Source organism: Procambarus clarkii, chromosome 70, assembly GCF_040958095.1.
Source record: "Procambarus clarkii isolate CNS0578487 chromosome 70, FALCON_Pclarkii_2.0, whole genome shotgun sequence".
In the NCBI taxonomy this organism is placed as follows: Eukaryota; Metazoa; Arthropoda; class Malacostraca; order Decapoda; family Cambaridae; genus Procambarus; species Procambarus clarkii.
In genome coordinates, this window is record NC_091219.1 from 30,066,252 (window position 1) to 30,089,461 (window position 23,210).

The 23,210-nt window shown below is 42.8% G+C and overlaps 1 protein-coding gene across 1 annotated transcript in view; it reads left to right on the forward strand.

Annotated features, from left to right (window-relative positions):
• LOC123775306 (midasin-like) overlaps positions 1–23,210 on the forward strand; it is a 139,489-nt gene that overhangs the window by 78,676 nt on the left and 37,603 nt on the right. Inside the window, exons 18-25 of the mRNA XM_069311863.1 lie at positions 1,063–1,250; positions 10,162–10,402; positions 10,624–10,725; positions 13,097–13,225; positions 16,399–16,549; positions 17,164–17,288; positions 20,403–20,573; positions 20,703–20,911. Of these exons, the coding sequence (XP_069167964.1) occupies positions 1,063–1,250; positions 10,162–10,402; positions 10,624–10,725; positions 13,097–13,225; positions 16,399–16,549; positions 17,164–17,288; positions 20,403–20,573; positions 20,703–20,911 (1,316 nt within the window). The remainder of the gene's footprint in view (positions 1–1,062; positions 1,251–10,161; positions 10,403–10,623; positions 10,726–13,096; positions 13,226–16,398; positions 16,550–17,163; positions 17,289–20,402; positions 20,574–20,702; positions 20,912–23,210) is intronic.

Here is a 23,210-nt window from a genome sequence, read left to right on the forward strand (position 1 = left end):
GTACCTGCCGGGCGCTTAACAGCTGGGTGGACAGCACTTCGGATTCGTAGTCCTGAGGTTCCGGGTTCAATCCCAGGTGGAGGCAAAGACAAATGGACAAAATGTTTCTTTCACCCAAGGTGCAACAGGTACTCTGAGAGAGAACTCTATCAACATCAGAGGCCCGAGACTGTTCAACACGCTTCCACTACACATAAGGGGTATAACTGGCCGACCCCTTACAGTGTTCAAGAGAGAACTGGATAAGCACCTCCAAAGGATACCTGATCAACCTGGCTGTGACTCATACGTCAGGCTGCGAGCAGCCGTGTCCAACAGCCTGGTTGATCAGTCCAGCAACCAGGAGGCCTGGTCGACGACCGAGCTGCGGGGACGCTAAGCCCAGGAAGCACCTCAAGGTAACCTCAAGGTAACCACCCTGGTGCCCCTGTTAACTAGCAGTAAATAGGTACCTGGGAGTTAGACAGCTACTATGGGCTGCTTCCTGGGGGGTGTGTAACAAAAAGGAGGCCTGGTCGAGGACCACCCCGTGGGGGAACACTAAGCCCCGAAATCATCTCAACATAACAGAGTTTTTCATATTTCCCTCCCAGAAGTCCCAGGGTGGGACCTCTGGTGATCTGACCTTCCAAGTGGTGGCAAGCAGGTGCATCACTGTCAGGGTATCTACCCCCCATGGAACCCATCTTTTGACTTGTTTGCTGAGAGGGTGCCTAATTTCCTTAACGTATTCACTTATTTTGTTGTACCTGTGCTTTAAGGTAAGTTCCTCCCGTTTTATGGTTGATCTCACCTCGTTGAATGAGCAAGATTCCTGTTGTGTCTTCCGGCAAGGTACGAAAGGGCCTTGGAGGCCTGGTGTCTTGGGCTTAGGTTCGTTGGTACCAGAGTTAGGCTCAGAGTGTCACTGGTAGCCAACCAGAAAATAGCATTTAATACATTCATTGCTTGTTGCTTGATGTTAATCTTATTCAACCTAAGACGATTTATATATTCTTCATTGATTTTGTAATGCTTTTTTTTTAAGAAATGTAATGCATTTTGAATTTCTTTTATATAAAGGTACATATAGAGGCCCTGTCATCTGCTGATTTAGAGTTCATTCTGAGCATGATGTATGCAGATCTGCCTTATGAAATTGTTTCAAAGATGGTCGAGTTCAATCAGTCTATCACATCAGAAATTCTGGACCAAGGGTTATGGGGCATTCGAGGTGGACCATGGGAGCTAAACCTACGTGATATGTTCAGGTAATCTTGGTTTACATTATAATTTAATCTTCTTTTCTTTTCTGGGGGGAGCCCTGTTGGTTCCCTGGAGCTTACTAGGCTGATATGCTAATGTCAGACTTTGACATCAGTCATGTGTATGGAGTTTTATAGGCCTACCAGGGACCACGAGCCAGAAACTGGCCCCCTGAGAGGCATGGGGAGCAAAGACCTATAGAAACCCCCATGTAGTTGGAAGCATTCTATGTCTGCCATCGACCGGGTCAGGCACCCAGAATGGTAAGCATCCCAAAACAAGCCCCTATTCTGGTGAAATTATTGCTACCAAAAGCCGAACAAGAGGATAGAACGAGCAAGAAAGAGCAAACGATCATGACGCCTCACGTCGTTGCGCCGCTGTCTGCACAGCTCCTTCTTCCCGGAAGGGGGAAGCCCCAGAGCTCCACATGCCGGCTATCTACCCGTTAGTTCTTAGGCTGATGCTAGAGGCAACGGTCGTGTGCTCTGACTCTGGTGGTTGTTTCAGCACTGTACCTAGTGTGTGGTGACTGTCTTCTAGGTGGCGCGTGAGCCAGGAGTGATTCTCCAGTATTCGGGCTGCATGCACCTAGGGTTTCCTTTTCTAGATGCCCTGTATATACTGCCCATAGGGCTTGGGGTTACCTTCCACAAGTTCCTTGGGTTCTGCACCTGCTAGGCCATTTACTGCTTGGTTTTCGGCCGCCCTTTTTGTGCAAGGATGTTCTGTCTCCCTTGTTCGGGTTGGGGTACGGGGGCAGTTTGCACTGGTGGGGCGCAGGGTACTGTGCAGCTTGCTTTCACCAATCATAGCGGCCGGCTCTGTTCTGCCTGGGTACGTTGTCCTCTTGCGGGGTTGTCTTTTTCTTCTTGTTGGTCTGCCTTGTTTCTTAATCTCTGTGTACTGAGTACTATTCCTTCTTCTGGTGGTTCCCCCTCTCCCCTCTCCGTGCATGATTTTGGGAGTCGGCCCCTCCCTGGGATCGGTGCCTTGTCCTTTGGATCCGTCGGGTCCGTCCTGTCGGTGGGTACGTTTCTCCACCGTTCTTCTTGGGACAGACCTTCACTGTCATGTTCCCCTCTTCTCGGGGATCTGCATGACTTTTGGTCTCTAGTGCGACTTTCTGTGCCTTCGTTCTTCACGCTTGCTTTTTGTTCTAGAAGGATCGGAAAGGTTTTGATTCTTCCTGTATTCTTGGAACATCTGTCGTCTTCCGGTCCTGTCTGGGGCTTGTTGGTCCTTCTCCAAGCTTCTCGGTTTTCGGTCCTGTTTTGTTCTTTCGTGTTTGTCTCTTCTCTCCATGCACTGTCCTGCACTGGACAGGGTTGCCAGATTGGGCTCCTTGTAGCCCAAATGGGAAGCTGTGCTATGTTACTTTTCGGTCCTTCCTGCTCTTTTCGACTACGATTAGCGGCTGCCCTGTCTACTCTCATATGGGATTCGGTCGTTAACAACTCTGCTTTGTCTCTTTTTCTAGTCACATTCGTGGTTTCTTTGTTGAGCTCCTGACTTCTGGCGACCCACGTCTGGTATCCCTGCTGCGCATGCGCCATGGTTGTTTTTGATACGAGCGGTGTGCACGTGAGCTGAGGTTTTGCATCCCTTTTTCTCTCGGGTGCTTCACCTCTCCAGTCCGTGCCATGTAGCTCCTGGGGGTGTTCTGGATTGCTGTTATGGGAAAGGACGCTGGGTTTTCCCTGCGTATGGGTGTGGGTCGGCTCCTTCGCCTCTACCCTACTCTTCTACTGCATGTGTGGCACTGCCTTCTTCAACTGGTGGTGCTCTCGGAATCTTCTCGGCTACGTTGTGTCGTGACACGTTCGTGCCAACGTTCTGCAGGTGAGTTTATGTGGTCTGGCTTCTCTTCAGCCAGGCGCTAGTTGGTGTTTTTGAATACGGTTATACGAACATCAGAGCACAGGTGACTGCAGCAGGCCTATTGGGCCATACGAGGCAGCTCCCATTTATACCCATCCAGTCCCACTCTTATGCATGTCCAGCCCATGCTTGAGTCCAGATAGGGACTCGGTCCTCCACCAGGTTACGAGGTACAATGGTGGAGGGTATGTGTTATGGGGTAAGTGTTCTTGTCTGGATGTTCTGAGATGACATTTTGCTGCAGTTTTCATGCTGTGTATGCGTGTTGGGGATTGGTCGTGGGTTTTTGTTTGGCCCTTCTGTGCTTCTTCCTGAAGCCTTACTTGTTCATCTGGGTTAATGGTTGCAAGGGGCGTCACGGCCCTATTTTTCGTGGTTTCTGTGGGTCACTCATTCCTTGCACGTCTTGCAGTGCCTGGCTTAGCCCCTCCATAGACATTGGATTCTCTGTATGGTACTTGCGTAGTAGTCCTTCCCTAGTTGTGTTTGCGGTAGTTGAGCTCTGGGTTTTTGGTCCCGTTTCTCACCTGTCATTCGCTCATGTGCAGGTTCATGAGCCCATGTCCTGGGCTCATGAACAGGTCTTATCTGCGCTTGAAGCTGTGTGTGGTGTCATCCTCCACCACGTCGCTTCCTCATGCGCTCCGCTTGTCTACTACTCTGACGCTGCAATCCTTCTTTTCTATGTCTCTTGGGCTTGTTTGGGCTCTCATTCCACTGGTGTTCCCTGGTGCATGTGTCCCTGGGGTCCCATAGTCAGTCTTTCTCTACCTTATTACTTCCTTTGGGAATCTTAATTAAATGTGGTGATCATATCCTCGTAGCTCGTACTCCTTGGTTCGGGTACTGGTTTGGCGGCGTATCTTTGCACCTTTTTCCCTTTTCGTCTTGTGTTGTGACGTGTCACACAACTGTGTTGGTTTGTTGGAACGTGACCAGCGGCTGTGTGTGTTGGTCGTGTCCCTTTCATTCCCGTTTTGCTACTTGCCTTCTTCATTCCTTATCTTCCTTCTACGCTCTTGTCCCTGACCGTTGGTGCTGGGGCTTTTCTTCTGGTCTTTTCTTGTGTTTTCCATTTTCTCCTTTTATCCTACACATGGTTGTATGTTTTCTTTGTGCCTTTTGGCTCTCCTATTGCCAGATGTGGGTTCCTGGTTTCCTGGCTTACCCGGCTTGTTGGCGTTTTCACTGTCTCTCGGTTTCCCTTCTCTTGAATCGCGCATCGGGACTGTCGTCTTCGATCTTCTGGCAGGCTCGCCAACGTTGGGATGTTTTTCTGTACGGCAGACGTTCCATCTCCTCCTTTGCTGGCTTGGGTTTGTGGTTCTGCTGGCTCCGTGGTTGCACCAGAGATCTTCCTAGGCTCGATTGGCCCACGGCGGGGCCGGATCGGCTTCGCCTCGAGTCTCTCACCTTCTGTTGGTGGTCTAGTGGCTTTGTTGATGGTGTCCCACCTACATGCTTCTTCTTGGCAGCAGTGTGGGGTTTTTGGTGGTCCTTCCTTTTCTTTTGTCCCTTCTTTGGTAGCTGCGTTTTGATTTTCTGGGTGAGACCCGGAGGCTCCCCGGCATTTCTCCCTCCCCCTGGTCGGCGTATTTTTCGTGTGTTTTGACATCCAGCCTCAGAACTGACAGGTGGATAGCCGGCATGAGGGGTTCTGGGGCTCCCCCTTTCCCCTTCCAGGGAGGGGGCAGCTGCGCAGATAGCGGCACGGCAGCGTATGACGTCATGATCATTTACTCGTTTCTTTTCGTGGAGTTCTATCCACTTGTTTGGCTTTTGGTTGCAATAGTAGGTCTGGGTGCCTGACCTGGTCGATGGCAGACATAGAATGCTTCCAATCACACGGAGGTTTCTATAGGCCATGCTCCCCTTGCCTCTCTGAGGGGTCCAGGTTCTGGCTCGTGGTCCCCGGTAGACCTTCAGAACTCGATACACATGACTGATGCCAAAGTCTTACATTAGCATATCAGCCTAGTAAGCTCCGGGGAGCCTCCGGGTCTCACCCAGAAAATGGCATTTCATTACATTCAACGCTGTTTTTTTTGTAAATATTGACCGAGACAAATAATGTCCTAATTCTGTTTTCCCATTTCTTAAAGTGAATCAACAAACTGAAGGGTCTAAAATTAGTCAAATTTAATATAATTTTGCTTGCCCCATAGGTAGGACTATTAGATAGTTATGATTTTGCGATATATATTTTTGTATTTAATTTTTGACAGTTAATTTTTGTTTAGTATCTCAAATACCTTAAAGTATTGACTTGAAACTTTAACCCTCAAAAAGTGGATAACAACAAATTTTTCATCATGCCTGTGTGCAAATATAACAAAAAAGATGTGTGTATACAAAAGTAATAGGTGCAAAAAAAAAATGCTTAGCCTTACTTTACTTTGCTATGATTTGAGGCTCAACGTCCCCATGGCCCGGTCCCCGACCAGGTCTCCTGGTTGTTGGACTGATCAACCAGGCTGTTGGATGTGGCTGTTCACAGCCTGGTTGATCAGGTATCCTTTGGAGGACGCAGGTTCGAATCCTCGTCACGGCCCTTTTGGATTTGATCCTTTAGAGGTGTTTATGAAGTTCTCTCTTGAACACTGTGAGAGGTCGGCCATTTATGTCCTTTATGTGTAGTGGAAGCGTGTTAAACAGTCTCGGGTGTCTGATGTTGATCAGAGAAAGTACTCTGAAAGTACTCTTTTCAGAGTACCTTTTACACCTCTGCTTTTCAACAGGGGTATTCTCACATCCTGCCATACCTTCTTGTCTCCTGTGATGTTGTTTCTGTGGGCAGATTTGGGACCAGCCCTTCTAATATTTTCCACGTACAGTATAAATTATTAATTATCTTTTTCCCCCTTGATCTAGTGAATACCTATTTAGGTATTTTAGTTGGTCTCAATAGTTTAGATGTTTTACTGAGTGGATTCTAGCAGTATTACCAATATCAAAGTCTTCTCTGATTTTGTTCACATTGGGAGTGATCCAGGTGGGGAACACAAGTCCATGGACATGTGCTGATATGTAGTTTGCAGACTTGTTATGTAAGGTTGAGGGCTCTGATGTTCATGTGGATGGTGGAACATTTACTGCCAAAATATGGGTGATGTATTTTAGTGCCAGCAGAATGTAACACGGGGAGGGTGTTCTCGAATGATCTTTCCTACCTTTTCCCCCTCTACCCGTATTCTTACTTTTTATTCTCTACAAGGGACTCCAAAACTTTTACTAAAGCCGACTCCACGCCACGTGGTCCTAAGACGATTGACCGACTTAGGATTCTACAACCTGTATGATGTGACATAGGCTTCGAGCAAAACCCTAGAGTCGCCTCCGCCACCACCACCAGACCAGTAACACAGAGCAATGATCGAGGCCTGGATCGATCATGCTAATTAATCAACCTTGGGGCTTGATCCCCACTAGTAGTTTATAACCTTGGAAACTTGAGTGTGGAATTAATTAAACGGGAATGATGAATTCCGATTCGATGTTAGAATCGGCCCCCAATTCAACTCTGCCTCGTGTGGACCATGTGACCGGGACAATTTAATATACATATAACAAACACATGGAAATAATGAAAATGCAATTTTACTAGCTATTAATTTATTAAAAGAAAAACTAAAACAAAATCTAAATGGTTATCACTCCCTATCAATCTACCACTCCCTACTTGGCAATGAATGGGCTATCCCTATAAGAACTCATAAAGCAACTCTACCTTGGGCGACCAGCTAGATGTTCGTGCTGTCGGGAGGCCGATGATGGTAAGGCCACCTGCCCGAGTTGTTTCTCAAACCACACTGATCTCTCCTCTCTCTGATCTTCCCCAGACTAGAGCATTGTATTGTTCCGCATAGCTTACCAAGTTACTTAGCATGGTTTAAGTTATAACAATTAACCTCTGTTGTACTTAATTGATCCAGATTGGTTGAATTATTTTATCTGAAGTTAAATTACACAAGCATCTTAAGGGAGAGCTATTCCCGATCCCCACATGGCTATTTGACCTTTGAGAAATAGTGGACATGTCAACTCTGATGACCTATGACCGCCGGTCACTCCGCCTTACAACTTGGATCCGATTCGTGACGTCACTGATGGTGACTTAATTCAATAATTAGAATACTCTTGATATTACAACTATATAATACAATTTGAATGCAACCTGAATAAAGATGTATTTTCTCTAAATTACTGAATACTATAGGATGATTCATTATACGAAACTATGAATAAGGCGTCAATTATTTTCACCGCGAATTCCCTGGGGTCAGGTCCCGGGTCACCACGCGGGTCCAGCTTCCCATTCTCCCTTGTAGATAAAACATTCTGGAAAATTCTTACAACCAGCCTAGTTTGTTACAAGAACAATAGTGTCAAGTTTTGATTGGTGGGCTCTAGAGACTTGATCTCCACAGAAGGGGTCAACCTGCTATAGTATTCACTTCATGGTGTGGTGCCATTTAGAATGAGTGTCTGAACCTTCAGTCCTCTTTAGCCAATTCCATCTCTTCAATTTCCTGGTGTTAATTGTGAAGACCAACTGTTGAGGCTGTTGAGGCTCTTCTACTCGCCAGTTCTTAGAGAGTCTTAAAAGCACTGCCAGTGCATGTTTCTGTGTGCTTTGCTTGCAGCCCGATCTCAACCTTTGGAACTCTGTCTCATTAAGGTTATTGGTTCAGTGTTTCTGTGCCTCTGGGAGGATTGTATACCTCATCTATTAAAAAATTCAGATTCAGTCCGAATTCAGTCTCCCCCTCCCCTCCTCCTCCCCTATCTTTTCGTTGGGAGCATGCCATACGTTCTGTTGGTCCTGCACGCTTGAGTGTCAAGAGACCCTTTCAGTTGTACAGGTTTACCTGGGGGCGAGTTTAAGCATCTCAATGCGTGTTTATTCGCCCCTGCCCTTCCTCGGGATGTTGGCCTTGTTCAGCTTCACAGGCAGGTTCCCTCCCTTTCGGCTGCCTTAGTAGCTGAGGACTTGCGCGCCTGTGGCCATTTGGCTTTGGTCTTGCGTTTCCTTCCCCTTTTCGAGCTGTCTTCGGACTAGCTTGAGGAGGATGGTGGGTCTGGTGCACTGGTCTCGGCAGGCTACTTTATTGAAGCTGTTTGTGCCGATCCTGCAGGAGTCGGTGTCTGTTCTTTGCTTCTCAATTCATGTGCCGACAGGCAATGTTTGGTCAGTCTGTGGAATCCACGTGGGCCCTTGGCTCTTAGGTTTTCTATGCCTTTTTGTTCTTTGCTGCTTGCAGGGTTTGCAGTGGTGCAGTATCAGCAAGCGGCCTCTTCTAGTTTTTGTGCCATGCTAGAGTTGCTGGTTCTCCTGGGAGCCCGCGGGTGGTCTTTTCGTAAGGGTTGTGCCAGGGCTCAGGTTTCCTCCCATCGTGGTAGGCCAGTTTCACAGCCTGTGCAGTGATTGCTCTGCTTATAAGTTGGCATCATGTAAGGGGCGTCGGCCCTTTCGCGTTTCGTCCATTTGAGGAGGGAGGCCTGTCCTGATTGCTCACGCCTGGTCCCACGATTCATGGGCATTTCAGGTCGTTGAAAGATATTCACACTGGAATGACGCATGGAAATATATGACTTTTATGTTAACACAATTAAATAGACACTTTCCTAACTATATTCCCTGAACAGGCAAAGAATATATGAATGATAAGGTGCTTTAGTTCAAGAGAGCCGTACTTACTCGATCTGGCGTTCCACAATGACCTTGAGATGATGTTCTCTCCTGGTGTTTCCACCCACACCTTCCTCCTGGAGTTTCTTCCACTCTACTGTGTCTGGATGTGATCTCCTGTTCCCCAGGAGATCATGTTTAAAATCATCAAATTAGCTTTCATAAAAAGCTAATTAGATTTCTTACACAGGACCTTCCAATTCAAAATCTATATTGTCAGTTCATTATGTCATTTCTTTTGAGATATTCCACCTATTTGGTTTTAATTATTTTCCTCTACTGGTTTCACTACCAACATGTTACTGATTCTAGTCCATATCTTAGAGAGCCTTCTCTGTTACCATTTTTCTAGATTTGAACTCGGTATGCCTTTTTGAGTATGTCTGCTTGGTTCCCTTTTTGAAAGGATATCTGAAAAATAATTTGGTGAATGCTTTGCTCTAGTGTGCATTCTTTCAGAACCTAAGGAGAGACTTATCTGGTCTGACTTCTTTATTTCTGTAAGTCCTTGTGCAACTTTTCTACCTCATTTCAAAACACACATGAGTGCTCTAGATTATGCTTTACTAGTCAGTATTACCTAGGCCTCACAGTGTCAGCTGCATTGTAGGTTTTGACTGTTTCCTGTTCAATATGCATTCAGTTTGCATCCTTCCAGCTGTGAGCCGTACATCTCCTAAGTGAACCAACAAAGGTATAGTGGTTCAGGAACCTGCATGTTTGAATGTGTTTATTTATAGTTGCTTTTGAGGCAATACATTTAATTTCCAAAAGTTGTTTTATAATCAAAACCATCAGTCAACCATTGTTTGACTGGCGTGTTGTTGTTGTCTTAGATTCATCTACTGACTAAATATGACTGCTTTCCTGCAAGCTTGACTTCATTACTTATGACTGACTATTGATGACTGGTTTGAATACTTTTGTCTTGCTTCCTGCCTTTACTTACATTTTAACTCTTATTTTAACTTTATTAATTTAACTACCATACTGTTATTTCTATGACATGATGGTCTTGATTTTATGGTTGCCATGTGATGCAGCCTGGATGGGAAACACTATCCGAATCTTCAGTAATTCAGACTGGCATGATTATTGATTTAATAACACGTGCTTCAAGTGGTTTCAGTTAGGTTAATGAAGTAAAGACAAAATAATGGTGGAAATACAGACTATTAATTACTAAAGACATTTTTGCATAGCATTGAGTAAGTACATAACAATGTACAATACATTTGCTGTACATTAGATAATGCCTGGCTTTTCCTAGTTGTCAAGTAAATTGTGTAGATGTGTGTGTGTGTACTAATCTATAACATTGTATTTTACTGGTTTGGCTTTTACAGATGGTGTGACATCATGATTAAATATCAACCAAAGGAGTCATACAACCCGGGGCAGTTTGTGGGACTGATATATTCTGATCGTATGAGGACCGACGGAGACAAGAAAAATGTTTTTGATTTATATGATTCTGTTTTTGGTGAAAATTACCCAAGTTATCGAAGCACTGGTAGATTCCACATTACCAGGACAACTGTACAAGTTGGCCACTCAAAGCTTAATAGGAACCAAGATGGGGATTATGTATGTTTAATTTTGTTGCTTTTATATTCATTTTCATTAATTAATAGTAACCGTTGTAGAGTATTTTAAGTTTTGATATGATCTTTGGAATTCATCCAATACATTGACTCTTGCTATGTAACAACTATTACTGGGGAATACATAATTTGATAGGTTTATGATAAATATTATTCTGCTCATATCGGCAAAACTATATACTGTACTTGTGTAAATTTTTTTAGAGTGAAGATGATGATGGTGAGGACCTCTATGTGTTGCACCACCAACTGCCTGTTATGGAGAGTCTAATAAATTGTATCAATATGAACTGGATGTCTATACTGGTAAGGACAAATATTAGGAGAGTAGTGTTAAAAAATAAGGTTAAGATAATCCAAGAGACATATGCCCATTCTTTGCATTTTCCATACTAGTATTGTGTAAAATTTTCACCATTATTCTCCAGCAAATCATCCATGGCTATATCTTCTCTCTTTTTGACTTGGTGTAAAGTGGTTTCTTTGATTTATCAAATATTTTAAATAATTATGCTTTTTTAACCTTTGTTCTTTGGTCCACATTCCTGAATGCTTTAAACAGTTCTGGTATTCATTAATCTGACATTCTTTGCTGTTTAGAGTAGGCAAACTGGAGACCAGTTCAACAGTTGAAAGGTTACAAATCTAACAGCAAGATATATCTGGGAAAGGAATAGCCATGTCATGACATTATTTCGGTTGTCAGTGCCTACAGAGCACCAAGGGCTGCTGTGTCATCCCGCCACTTTCACACTCCCAATGTTTCCTTCAACAGGATATTTATCTCCCTCTTTGCACCTTTGATCGACCTAAGCCGGAGGTGTTATGATTCCTGGGAGGCTCGTTTTGCTGTCAGTGCTTGATTTTGATTTTCCAATCCACCAATCTTTACCTTGTAAGTTAAGACAAGTTTAGCATTACCTACAGAAATTGGAAATTACTGTGAGGAGTGGGCATTAACCCTTACACTGCTCAGGGGTCCTGGGGACATTTACACCCCTGTGCGCAAGAAAAAAAAATTCAAAATTTTATTTTTAAATTCAAATTTTTTTTTTCGTCTTCTAAACATGTTAATTTGTGTCCCCTGAGCACGGAAAAAAAAAAAAAAAAAATCGTAGGTGACATATTTTGGGCGCAATTGACCGAGGAAGTCTGGCAAAAAGTGGGCGTTGACAGAGCGGTCGTCAGACCCGGTCAGCGTCACCCGCGCTGACAGATGGGAGTTGCCACAAAGATATTATTACCTAATTGTTTCAATGTCTCCGATTGATTTTTTCTTAGTTTTTTTGCAGTAATATTATTCAATAGTGTGTATTGTAATATATTTATATAATAAAAGTGGTGAATAATCGCTATACTCAAAAGTATTATGTGCATATTAGTGATTCAATTATTATGTTTATAAAACAATAAACATATTGTTTTGCTGCTATTACACTCTATACACAGGTTATATATAAGTATCTGCATGTTTTGATCACCATAACAAACCACTAAGTTTGTATTGAGAGTCGAAAAGCAACGAAGAGTTACCGCCACACACTAGCCAGCCACTTGCTGCCACTCCCTCAACACACGCACTAAACTTTCTTCCCCAATAATACCATTTGTGGTGTTATTACACTATATACTGACGTTATATATAAGTATGTATATATTTTGTTCACCACAACTGTACAGCTAAGCTTGTAGTGCGCCCAAAAACCATAGTGGCCACTCTCTAAACAGCTAGACAAATCGTGCAGACGACGTCACCTCCGTCACCCATATGGCTCCTCCCAGCATAATCCTTTTGCTGTTATTACACTAATACACACATTATATATAAGTATCTACATTTGTGTTCACCATAGAGAACCACTGACCTGGTATGGTGAATGCAAACAATAACAGCTAGTCACACAGTCTGTAAACGATGCTGTCTCCCTCCATCTCTCAGCATCACTCCTCCCACAGCGCTAATTATTACAACAATCCTGCTATTATCACAACCCTGGTTATTTATATCACAGTCATGGGTCATTTGTAATATTGTCATCGCTAAATAATAACAATTATATATTTATTTTGACATTTTTCGGCGATGCTGTGGTCACAAGCTGAACAGCAATGCTGTTCGCTCATGCTGCGTGCGCCGGCCTTGGTTGCTCCAACAGTACTGTGCCTCTCACACCTGAGAATATTGCCCACGATTTTTCTTTAAAATGGCATCTGTTTACAAGAGCCCTGAGGAAGCTACTGTGAACCCCGTGTAGCCGCGGGCCATTTGAATCAGGCCTGGCACCCTATGGCGTATATATACGCCATGCCCCCCATGGGACATGTTACTCAGGGCTTATATATACGCCATGCGCAGTTTAAGGGTTAAAATTTGTTCAAAGGAGAATCATTGTAACCCAAAATTAACTTGTATGTTTCTTGCTACAAAAATGCTCAATTGATTGCAGAACTCCTACTAACAGAAAGTTTCTTGAACTGACCTTTATATATAAATGATGATCTGCGCATTGTAATTTCGTAATGTATTTTTAAGACATTAACTTCTTACACACTAATATAGTTTAACCTTGCCTTCATTGTCTTTACTTTATTTTAATATCTTTATTTTTAGGCATGTTGGATATCATTTCTCAATAGAATTGTTAATCATTTTATTTTCAATGTTTTTTATCGACAGGTTGGCGAGTCCGGAGGAGGGAAAACATCACTTGTTAAACTATTGGCGCGGCTGACTGGTCATCGCTTGCTTACTTTCACTGTGAATTCAGATATGGATGTTACAGAACTTCTTGGAGGCTTTCAGCAGGTTGTACTTTATATTTGTTAACAAATATTTCTCCAACTCTCATTCCACTCCTCTGTCTTTTACAGTCTGTGTTGGTGATGACTGTGTAATAACTGTCTGGTAATGGCTATGTGATAGTTTCCTGATAAATATGATAATTGGATATGATTGTGAGATAATTATGGGGTGATGACTGTGATAATTGTTTGATGATTGTGAGATAATTTTGTCTGGTGTCTTGTGATAATAGTCTATTAACATGGTAATTGTACAATTGTGTCTGTGATAATTATGTAGTGATGACTGTGATAATTGTCTAATAACTTTAATAATTGTTTGATGACTGATAATTGTCTAATGATTGTCTGATAATTGTGTTTATTGTGACTGACAATTATAATGATTGTATCTGATGATTATAATAACCGTGTCTGATGACTGAAATAAGTATATCTGATGAGAACAGAAATAATTATATTTATTATTTATTTTATATATTTTCTAAGCATATTTTATCCAAGTGCCCTAAATGGATGGTTTGTGTGTTCCCAAGTCTTAATATTATAGATCAGTGTTATTTACATTATAATAATGCAGGCTGGTCCTCCAGCCAGCTAGTGCTGACTGACTGTCATCATGTTATATACATCACAAGAGTTATATTAATAAAGTCATTACAGTCAAAATCAGTCTTTATTCAATTTAAATTAAATATGCATAGAGCATATAAATATATTTTTTTAATATGTTCCTAATGGGATTTATAATTTTTTGTCTGGAATGAATGTTAGTACGGACGGAAAGTAACCAAATAGACTCTTGATCTGGCAATGCTGCAATAGCATGTTTGGGAGGCTACACTATTAAAGTTGAATTTTTGAACCATTGATTTTCCAAGTTTGATATTTTAAGAAATTGTAAGGTAAAAAAAATTAAATCGATGGTCTTGTAAATACAGTACATGTTTAGAACATAGTGCAATATTTTCCTATTTCCATTCCATTGACCTGAACACTGTTTTGCTCTTCCTGTCTTAATTCGTATAATTCCTGTCGTATAATTCAAGAATCGTTACATTCGGCCTTTCGCTCTCCGGTAATACTGTATCTAGCAATGAGGGTTGTCTTTACTAACCAGGGGCCAGATTCACGAAGCAGCTACGCAAGCGCTTACAAACCTGTACATCTTTTCTCAATCTTTGCTGGCTTTGTTTACAATTATAAAAACAGTTAATGATCTCCAAAGCACCAGGAGGCTGTTTATAACAATAACAACAGTGTATTGGGAAGTTTTCATACTTGTCACCTGTTTAATAAATGTAACCAAAGCAATCGATAATAAATGTAACCAAAGCAATCAAAGATTGAGGAAAGATGTACAAGTTGTAAGTACTTGCGTAACTGCTTCGTGTATCTTGTCCCAGGTGAATAGCTGATAAAACAATCATATGTTAAGCAATATTTCTTCTAATTTTGAATTTGTACCATGAATTTTAATAATGAGACTAAATATGAGAACCTGTAACTTAGTGATGTTACCTCTACCCTAAATAATTGCCAAATAACAGAATAATGCATGAATTTAATGTTAATAATCACTCTGCATCTGTGGAAATATAGAGGAATTTATTTTGTTTTTTATTTCTGTGGGGAGCCCCTTCAGCTCCCTGGAGCTGTCGAGCTAATATGCGAATCATTAAACCAGGGGATTAGTCTATAGAGTTCTGCCTATCAGGGATCACTAGCTTAAACATGGCCTCCTCGGAGAGGCACGTGAATCAATGGCCCTGGAAAATCCCCCCTGTGGTTGGGGATTAACCTTATCTGCCATTGACATTGGTGAAGAATGAGGCAGTCACCCAGAAATGTAGGCATAGCAAAACAGACTCCACATGGTAAGAAAATTACAACCAAAAGTCGAACAGAGAGGTAGAACCACAATTTCCAAGGAAACAAGCAAACGTCACACCCCATTGCCGCATCGCTCGTCCGCACAGCTCCCCCCTCCCCATCCCTCTCCTAGGGGGTGGGGGGGCTCCAAATTCCCCGCGCTCACGACACAGCCATTCCAGTTCGTGAGCTAATGCAAGCCGGGACGGACGGCTTCTCCTGGCCTCGCTTTCTGAGCAGCGTTTGCCTTCGTGGTGTCCTCTGCTCTGTCGTTGTGTGTGATGGCCAGGTGTCCTCAAGAGTGCCGGGGCTGCATGTGCTTAGGGGTATCCTTCCCTAAGCGCCCTTTGAGTGCAACCCTTGCGTGTTAGGGTTCTCTTCCCTGGTGCATTCGGGAACCGATTCTGTGGGGGTTTTTGCTGCTCGGCACTTACTCCGTCCTTGGCGCCAGTTGGCACCTGCAGTCTATCCTCATGCCCATGAAGTTAGGAATTTTGCTGTGTTGTCTTCTGTGTTTGGCAACATGTCGTGGGCTGATATTTCGGGCACGGGGATTTATGGAGGTCGGAAAGGGTCCTGGCTCCCGTTATTTGGATAACATTCCTGCTCCTGGGCGTTCCTGTGTTGCTTTGGGTCGCAGGCTTCAGCCAGTTGTCTCGACTTTGCATTGAGGAGTATGTGATGGCCTTTTCCGGGGTAAGTCCTTATCCTTATCTTTGGGTATGTAGCTCCAGGAAGCTGTAGGGTATCCCCACAGAAAACCAGCATTGTGTCGAGTTGCAGCCAGTTTCAGCCAGTTATCTTGACTTTGCGTTGAGGAGTATATGTCAACTTCCTCCCAGGTAGGTCCCTCGTTTCCTTATCTTTGGGTATGTAGCTCCAGGGAGCCATAGCGTTTCCCCACAGAAAACTAGCATTGACTGTAATTAATCAATTAAACTCCATTTTTTGGGTGAGCCCAGTGGGTCCCTGGCAACCCTTCCCTTCCTCTGGTTGGCAGTTTTTCACGTTGTTTAATGCTTAGCTTCCAAACTGGAGTGCTAGGTAGCCGGCACAGGGAGGGGAGCGCTGCGCGGACGAACGTCGTGGTGGTGGAGTGTGACGTTTGCTTGTTTATTTGGGATTGGAGGGAGTTCTGCCTCTCTTTTCGGGTTTTAGTTCAGTTTTTAGTTTAGTTAACTCCATAGACTAATGCCCTAGTCTAATATACCACACATTAGTCCGATAGCTCCAGAGAGCCTCTGGTGCTCATCCAGAAAATGGTGTTTCATTACATTCAACGCTGTTTTTTTATTGTTTTCTCAGGTGGACTATGGGCGTGTACTTGCTGAAATTGTGAGTGATGCTAGATGTACAGCATGGGCAGCTATTAGAGAAGCACTCCTGATTGGTGAAGAAATCCATGTCAAGAAGATACTTTTAGCATGGAACAAGCTTGTCTCTGCCCATAATGAGAGTATGTTTTGCTTTTTGTGCCTATTAGTTAATTTAATTAATTGATTAGGAACCTGGGCATGGGCAGAAGTTTTACAGAATGACTTGCTCATTTTGTGATCAGGAGTGTGTGCTCTGTGCACATGTGAGCAGGAGTGTGCTCTGTGCACATATCATGCCTTCCTCTTTCCTTTTTTGTTTGTATTGTTACTTCCTTTTGTGTAGATCTTGCCTAGGGTCTTGGAATAACACACATGTACTTCTTGGCTTTATTACTTGAGGTAGAATAAATATCAGCACACCAAGGTTCTGTACGTCCTGCCTCTAGCTCGGTCTGAGAGGAACTCACTGGCTGACTAGAAAAGGCGGCTACTGCGCACTCTGAGGAATGACGTCATGAGGTTCTCTGGCCACCGGATTGGCTGCTTTATTTCATGTGATTTATAGATTTATACAAACAGAACTGCCAAAGATATTTTTTGTGTTTAGTAATTGAAGCATATTACCAAATACAAATTATTACTTTCTCTATGGATTTGTTTTACATGACACATGATATTGGAATGATTAGGGTTCTGTTGATCCATTTATACATTTTAGCTATATGTTCCTGACTTTACATTTGGCCCACTCCAGAAATGAAAAGAACAACATCTGAGGAGACGGCTCACTTTCATCACCAATGTAACCTCTTGATGGCTCTTCTTGAGACAGTCGTAGCCATTAAAGTGAAAACAGGCACCAAGACTATTTCCCATAAGGTAAGCATACATAAAAATTTTTGCTTTTCATATAGTCAATGGTGTATTTTCATCACCCCCCCCCAATCCCCCCCCCAATCACCCCCACCCCATCCTGTCCCCTTTTTTTTTGGTGAGAAGATGCAGTAATCAGGACAGAAGAAACAGAAGGACAGCATAGAATAATAATAATACTAACTGAAAGTCACCTGTAAGAAAGAGCAGTGATCTGAACAAAGAGGGATGTGTATTTGTTTCTTCCTTCAGGGTCTGTGTTGTCTTTGTTGGGGGGTTCAGGATGGACCAGCCAACTGAGCCTGATTTTGCAGGATGCAAGCTTGAGAAATGTACCTCAGTCTTGTGATATGGTTACTGCTTCCACTGCCTATTGGGTTGTTGTTCCCTTTCACCCTGAGGCCTGCAATGTGTCACATCACTTGGTCTCTGCTTAGGCTGAGCCCCCCCGTCTCAAGGAGTTGGGTCTCGTTTCTATGGGTGTTCTGCTTTCAATCCTCTATCCTCTTTTGACACACTCATTCGCCTGACTTCAATATACAAATATTATATATGGCATTTTCCCGCCAAACACACACGGAAACTACGACGTTGGTACAACCTTTGAACAAGTTTTAAACCTAACCAGTTATAACAATAGCAAGTTGTAACAACGTTCTAATAGGTCATAAACACGCTAAACCAAGATGTAACAGCTTTATTACAAGTTGTAACAAGCTGAAAATAGAGACAGTTATGGTTTGTATTTCCAGGGTTCTATGTAATTACCTAAGTGTAGTTACAGGATGAGAGCTACGCTCATGGTGTCCCGTCTTCCCAGCACTCTTTGTCATATAACGCTTTGAAACTACTGACGGTCTTGGCCTCCACCACCTTCTCCCCTAACTTGTTCCATCCATCTACCACACTGTTTGCGAAAGTGAATTTTCTTATATTTCTTCGGCATCTGTGTTTAGCTAGTTTATATCTATGACCTCTTGTTCTTGAAGTTCCAGGTCTCAGGAAATCTTCCCTATCGATTTTATCAATTCCTGTTACTATTTTGTATGTAGTGATCATATCACCTCTTTTTCTTCTGTCTTCTAGTTTTGGCATATTTAATGCCTCTAACCTCTCCTCGTAGCTCTTGCCCTTCAGTTCTGGGAGCCACTTAGTAGCATGTCTTTGCACCTTTTCCAGTTTGTTGATGTGCTTCTTAAGGTATGGGCACCACACAACTGCTGCATATTCTAGCTTTGGCCTAACAAAAGTCGTGAACAATTTCTTTAGTATATCGCCATCCATGTATTTAAAAGCAATTCTGAAGTTAGAAAGCGTGGCATAGGCTCCTCGCACAATATTCTTTATGTGGTCCTCAGGTGATAGTTTTCTATCTAGAACCACCCCTAGATCTCTTTCTTTATCAGAATTCTTTAAAGATTTCTCACATAATATATAGGTTGTGTGGGGTCTATGTTCTCCTATTCCACATTCCATAACATGGCATTTATTAACATTAAATTCCATTTGCCAAGTGGCGCTCCATGTACTTATTTTGTCCAGGTCTTCTTGAAGGGCATGACAATCATCTAAGTTTCTTATCCTTCATATTATCTTAGCATTGTCAGCAAACATGTTCATATAATTCTGTATACCAACTGGTAGATCATTTATGTAGACAATAAACATCACTGGTGCAAGAACTGAACCCTGTGGTACTCCACTTGTGACATTTCTCCAGTCCGATACATTGCCTCTGATCACAGCCCTCATTTTTCTATCAGTCAGAAAATTTTTCATTCATGTTAGAAGCGTACCTGTCACTCCTCCAATATTTTCCAGTTTCCAGAACAACCTCTTATGTGGAACTCTGTCGAAAGCCTTTTTTAGGTCCAGATAGATGCAGTCAACGCAACCATCTCTTTCCTGTAATATCTCTGTTGCTCGATCATAGAAACTGAGTAAATTCGATACACAGGATCTTCCAGATCGAAAACCATACTGTCTGTCTGATATTATATCATTTCTCTCCAGGTGTTCTACCCATTTAGTTTTAATTATTTTTTCCAATATTTTGACTATTACACTTGTCAATGATACCGGTCTATAATTAAGGGGGTCTTCCCTGCTTCCACTTTTGTAGATTGGAACTATGTTAGCCTTTTTCCACACATCAGCTACAACTCCTGTATACTGGGATGCCTGAAAAATCAGTTGAAGAGGAATGCTGAGCTCAGGTGCACATTCTCTCAGAACCCAAGGTGAAACTCCATCTGGACCAACTGCTTTGTTCTTATTTAGCTCCTTGAGCATTTTTTCCACTTCGTCTCTAGACACCTCTATGTGCTCTATGTTGTTCTCTGGAATTTTTATTGTATCTGGTTCCCTGAAGATTTTATTTTGTACAAACACACTTTGGAACTTTTCGTTTAATGTTTCACACATTTCCTTTTCATTTTCCATGAACCTATTTCCCATTTTCAACCTCTGAATATTATCCTTTACCTGCAATTTGTTGTTTATGAATTTATAGAACAGACCTGGTTCTGTTTTACATTTGTCTGCAATCCCTTTTTCAAAATTTCTTTCTGCCTCTCTCCTCACTGCCGTGTAGTTGTTTCTCGCATCTTTGTATCGCTGGTATGTTTGGGGGTTCGGCCTCTTCCTGTATTGATTCCATTTTTGTGTCTTTTGGTCTCTGGCCCTCTCGCACTTTCTGTTGAACCAATCCTGTTTCCTAGTTCTGCTTCTCTGTTTTAGTATAAATTTTTTTGTGCCTTTATCATATATTTCACAAAACCTGACATACATCTCATTCACTTCCTTGCCTAGCAACAAGTCTGTGCAATTATACTCACTAAAAAGTTTTCTAAGGTTGCCATAATGTCCTCTCCTAAAGTCAGGTATTTTATTTGCATGAAAAACCTGACTTTATGTGGTGTGCTCTGGATGTGTGTTGTCACTTTGGTGTTTTCCAGGTCCAGATCCCATAATTTATGGGCTTTCTGGGTGGTTTCCCAGAAAAATTCTCAATGTTGTTTTCTTTTCAGAAAGAAGATTCTTGTCTCTAATATATTTAATTTATTGAATCTTAATTCTGTTTAATTTATTGAAAATAATAATTTTTTTTGTTTGTAACAGAATATAAAGAAGAGTCTTGAAATAATTCGTGGTACTTGTGAGTCTTCTGGTGCATCCATGGAAGTTGTAGAATTATGCAGTCATGTCCAGAAACTCCAAGAGTGTGTGAAGGAAGCTGGTGGCCTATCAGGAGGTGGCACCTTTCACTGGGTTGATTCCATTCTAGTCAATGTAAGTTGTCTAATTTTTGCCAACAAAATATACTAAAGTACTGTATTTTTTCTACTTGTATTTTTTGTTTAATAATAATAATATGAATGGTATGAACATTTACACTTGATGATTTTTGTTGCATTTTAGGCGGTGCGTAATGGTGAGTGGCTGCTTGTGGATGGAGTGAACTTATGTTCAGCATCAGTGCTAGACAGACTCAATGCTTTACTGGAACCTGGTGGCGTGCTAACCTTGAGTGAAAGAGGTGTGGTAAATGGAGCTGTTCCATCTGTTGCACCTCATCCTAAGTTCCGTCTCTTTCTTCTTATGAATCCTCAACATGGAGAGATTTCACGGTACGTTCTAAGAGCTATTATAAGAAAGAGAAAGTAACACTTCCAGAAATTTCCAGAGTGAGTGGTTAACTGTTAATGTTAATGGAACTATATCTTAAGATATTCCCTTATACCATTTATATCAAAATAATAATATAATAGAAATATTTTTATTTTACTTGAATGATGGAGTTGTCCTGCTTGTCTAACTATGCTTTTTAAAAAGTTAAGACTAATTTGTGAAAAAAGACAGTTGAAAGTAATGATACATATGGAGCAGAGATTGATATGCCATCTTCAGTGTCACTGGTTACTCTAGATTGCTAAATGAGTCTTGTCTTTGATAATACAATAGAATCTCCAAAACTCATTCTGTGCCAAATTGAAGGAATTAACATTAATATCTTTTTTTTCCACATTCCATTGCTAAGGTTCACGGAGCAAAATCTAAAGTTCAGTCTGTCACATGATGGAAATCTACCAAATCAACAGAACTTGGCTGTAAAAAGATATTAACCTCATTGCCATTTTATCCCATCTCTCTGGGATGGGATAAAATAGCAATGCTGTTAAATAAGTGTGACCTGTGTTTTCTGTGAGGAGCCCCTTTGGCTTTCTGGAGCTATCGGGTTAATGTGTGATATATTAGACCGGGACATTAGTCTTTGGAGTTCAGCCTACTGGGGATCACGAGCCAGAACCTGTCCTCTCAGAGAGGTTTCAGAGAGCAATGGCCCTGGAAAACCCCCTTGTGGTTGGAGATTTTCCTTATCTGCCATTTAATGGGGTTAGGCATTCAGTAAGGTAGGCATAACAAAACAAACCCCACATGGTAAGAAAATTAAAATGAAAAACCAAAAAGAGAGGCAGAGCTCTCTCCAATCCCAAGGAAACAAACATACGTCTCACTCCACTGCTGCTCCGCTCGTCTGTGCAGCCCTCCCCTCCGCAAGAGGGGGAGAGGGAGCACCGGACCTTTCCGCACCTGCTATCCAGCACTTCAGTTAGTTCGGTAATATGGTCTGGGGGCAGATATCTTCTCTGACCTCGGTTTCCAAAAGCGGTGTTTTGCCTTCGTGACGACTTCTGCAGTGTTGTTGCGTGTGGTGGTCAGGTGTCCTCGAGAGTACCGGGGCTACATTCGTTTAGAGGAATCCTTCCCTAGGCGCCCTGAGAGTACTGCCCTTGCGTGTTAGGGTTCCCTTCCCTGGTGCTTTTGGGAATCCATTTCCGTAAGGGTTTTTACTGCTCGGCATTTACCAAACCCTTGGGGCCAGCTGGGGTTTTTGTAGCCTTGTTTGGCCTTGGGTAGGGAGTGGTGTCATGCTGGTTGGGGCATCAAGGTGCTGTGCAGCCTGCCTACCTACCCGGTGGCAGGTTCCTGTTTTCTCTGAAGACGTACTTTTACAGGGATTTTCTTTTGTTTTAGTTTTCTTGCCTTGTCCTGGTGTGGCTATAGTTCCATTTCTATTTTTTGGTGGCCCTCTGCTAGGCCCCCATGATTGTACATGTCACAGGGGTTTCAGTGTTTTGATCTCCCCCCTTGTTAGCTTTGGGTCTTAACCGGTTAGCAACACCTTGCCCGGGCTTCCCGTATCAGTCAGCCTAAGGGCCCTAGAAAACCATGTTTGGGCTCGGTGGACTGTTGCACAATGGCAGCCCCTTTCAAAGCTGGAGAAATTGCTGACATGGAGAGAGTGCAGAGATCCTTTACTGCTAGAATCCACTCGGTAAAACATCTAAACTACTGGGACTTTAGGCTTCTAAAGAGCCTAAATCTGTATTCTCTTGAGCGCAGGCAGGAGAGATACATAATAATTTTCATGTGGAAAATAGTAGAGGGGCTGGTCCCAAACCTGCACACAGAAATAACACCACATGAGATCAGAAGGCATGACTGAATGAGCAGATTACCCCTATTGAAAAGCAGAGGTGCAATAGGTACTCTGAGAGTACTCTGTTGACTCCATCAACATCAGCGGCCAGAGACTATTCAACATTCTTCCACTACACATAAGGGGCATAACTAGCGAACAAACACCTCCAAAGATACCTTATCAACCAGGCTGTGACTCATGTCAGGCTGCGAGCAGCCACGTCCAACAGCATGGTTGACCAGTCCAGCAAAGAGGAGGCCTGGTCGACGACCGGTCCGCGGGATCGCTGAACCCCGAAATCATCTCAAGGTAACCTCAAGGTATGGATGCGTCTTCCGAGTTCCATCCCGGCTTGTGCGGGTTCGAAGGTTGCTGTGTGCACTTGTCTCAGGGTCACCTCTTTTGCCTCCGTCATGCTGCCTGTATGGTCAACAACACCTTTG